The sequence below is a fragment of the Vespula vulgaris genome, chromosome 12 (genome assembly GCF_905475345.1).
Source record: "Vespula vulgaris chromosome 12, iyVesVulg1.1, whole genome shotgun sequence".
NCBI lineage: Eukaryota > Metazoa > Arthropoda > Insecta > Hymenoptera > Vespidae > Vespula > Vespula vulgaris.
In genome coordinates this window covers 2,872,623-2,875,000 of record NC_066597.1, presented here as the reverse complement: position 1 = coordinate 2,875,000, position 2,378 = coordinate 2,872,623, and the positions used below count along the sequence as shown (strand labels likewise).

Here is a 2,378-nt window from a genome sequence, read left to right as displayed (position 1 = left end):
CCTCGAGTCAATTTGGCGCCGTATTCAAACGCCTTATTTATATTATTCAATCCAAATATGGCTGATACACGTGGATAGATCGTACCGTCTATTCGATAATTCAATAAATTTTGCATGGTCTCTCTGTCGACAAATGTTATACATATATATACATATAAAAAAAATATATATACGTGCTATAAAAAAATATGATAACTAACCTATATATAAAGGGATCGTTGTTTTTATAATGTTCTATTGCCAACGCTAAGAAAGTATAATTCGATGGGAATATATATCGATAAGAATACTTGGAATCTCTTGCGTAATCGAGAACAGCAACTATTCCTTCGTGTTGCAAACTTAAATACAACAAAAAAATATATATATATATTATTATAGTAAACGTGATACCGATTTCGCGATGTCGCGTACTTATTAAATAAAAATATATATAAAAAAATATAATAAATTCTATCCATAAAATTTTCGATTGATATTATCTAACCATTTAAGTAGAGTGGCGAAATGTTTTCCACCAATCGTATCGATGATTAAACGAACTTCTCTCTTGCCAGTAATTCGTTCTAATTCGTCGCTCAATTTACTTCGATCGATAATTGCAATAGCACCACTGCTATGATTGAACGATGTTAAACAATTGCATGCTATAATTGGCTAGAAAGCGTAAATCAAATAACGAATTAATTACTAATCTATTTAATTAATTAATTGATTAATTAATTACTCGATCGTATTTGATCATAATAATTATTCCTTAATCATTAAGCTTTACCTTAGCATGAAAGATATATGCCGCGATATCGCTAGCTGCTAATGCCGAATATGCCAAATTTGTATTAATTAAAATATACTCGTCCTCGTTTAATTTACTTCGACGACCGAATATTAAGAATGGTGAAAAATAATCGTCCGTCAAAATCGCAGCATTTTTCATTGATAATTTCTTCTTTCTCCCGAGTTTAAACACGTTCTAATTTTTATTGCATTATTAAATACTGTTTAAAATATCGCCATATTGTTTTACAAAAGATCTGACGAATCTCAAAAAAGAAATATATGGATAATTTTCATTAACAAAAATATTCTCATTCTGGAACATTACAAGCTTTGTTTTTCTTTTTCTTTTTTTTTTTTTTTTATATCAACATACAAATCATTGTAATTAATTCAATAAAATTGAATACAAAATCGTTCGTTCATATTACTTTACAAAAAATATTTCAAAGAAAAATTATTAAGAGATTTTGTTGAATCGGAAAAAAAAACAACTGAAAAAGAAAAGAATTCTTTTCTCAAAGGATCTTTTATATTAAAATTAGAAACGTTTAAATGAATTATCTATCTCTCTTACGTTGTAATGAGCAATACAAGTTTCTGCTAATGCACCAACGATCGGATAGTTATGTATCAACACCTCTTCGCCCCAGTAAAAATTTTCTTTCTCCTGTGCCAATCGACCTATTTCCAAAATTTTACCGGATGCCTCAAATCCAAGGATCGTTCCTTTTTTAATAATTCTTCGATGTTGATTAGCCCATAATAAAATATCGGTCATCGTGATACTACAGTAATGGACGTCGATTCTAACCTTTTGTTAAAATTCTCCTTCTTTTCGACAAATTTTTTTATTTTCATTCTCTCTCTATATATACATCTATCTAACTATTTATTTATCTATCTATCTATCTATCTATCTATCTATCTATCTATCTATCTATCTATCTACTTATTTATTCATCTATCTATTAATCCACTTAATTATTAACATTTGTTTTTATTTAAATTCAATCTCACGAACCTCCTCGTCTCGAATTATTTTCTCATCAACGAAATCTAGTCTGATATCGTAGGGACCATACAATTTGGCAACTTGTATTTTTTTTCCTGTAGTATCCCTAGTTTCATATTTCCAAAATTTAATGATATTATTTAATTTCATCTTCAACCATGATGTTTCATTATCAGCATCCGATAATATCCATTCGTGCATATTTTTCCTCGAAGATATCGCCGATCTTGTTAACTTAAACATTGCACTAATTATTTTTATAACTTATAAATTGCAATTTGTAATTTATTTATTTATATATATATATTCTTTTTTTTATTTCTTTCTATCGTTATGGAAACACGTTATTTCAAAGTTTATATTCGATCTAGGCAACGTAATGCCGATGACCACCTCTTCCCTGTCCCTTCCCTCTCGTGCCCTATCCTCCCTCCGTTGCTATGCACTTCGTTCGACCTTCTCCCACTTCCTGACATCCCTATAAGGTTGTTTATCCATTCTCTCTGCATTTGGCATTTACTAGTCGGTATTTAACCCTCCTTTCCTTCGTTCCTTCATGAAAACGTTATTCCAAGTAAATATATAA

General features: G+C 29.6%; 1 protein-coding gene across 1 annotated transcript in view; it reads right to left on the bottom strand.

Annotated features, from left to right (window-relative positions):
- Nucleotides 1–2,035, bottom strand: part of LOC127068198 (quinone oxidoreductase-like protein 2) — a 2,349-nt gene extending 314 nt beyond the window's left edge. The window contains exons 1-6 of the mRNA XM_051004013.1: nt 1,802–2,035; nt 1,355–1,591; nt 776–973; nt 488–657; nt 201–341; nt 1–123 (exon numbers count right to left, since the gene is read on the bottom strand). The exon at nt 1–123 is cut by the window's left edge and continues 314 nt beyond it. Of these exons, the coding sequence (XP_050859970.1) occupies nt 1–123; nt 201–341; nt 488–657; nt 776–973; nt 1,355–1,591; nt 1,802–2,035 (1,103 nt within the window). The remainder of the gene's footprint in view (nt 124–200; nt 342–487; nt 658–775; nt 974–1,354; nt 1,592–1,801) is intronic.
- Nucleotides 2,036–2,378: the final 343 nt, after the last annotated feature.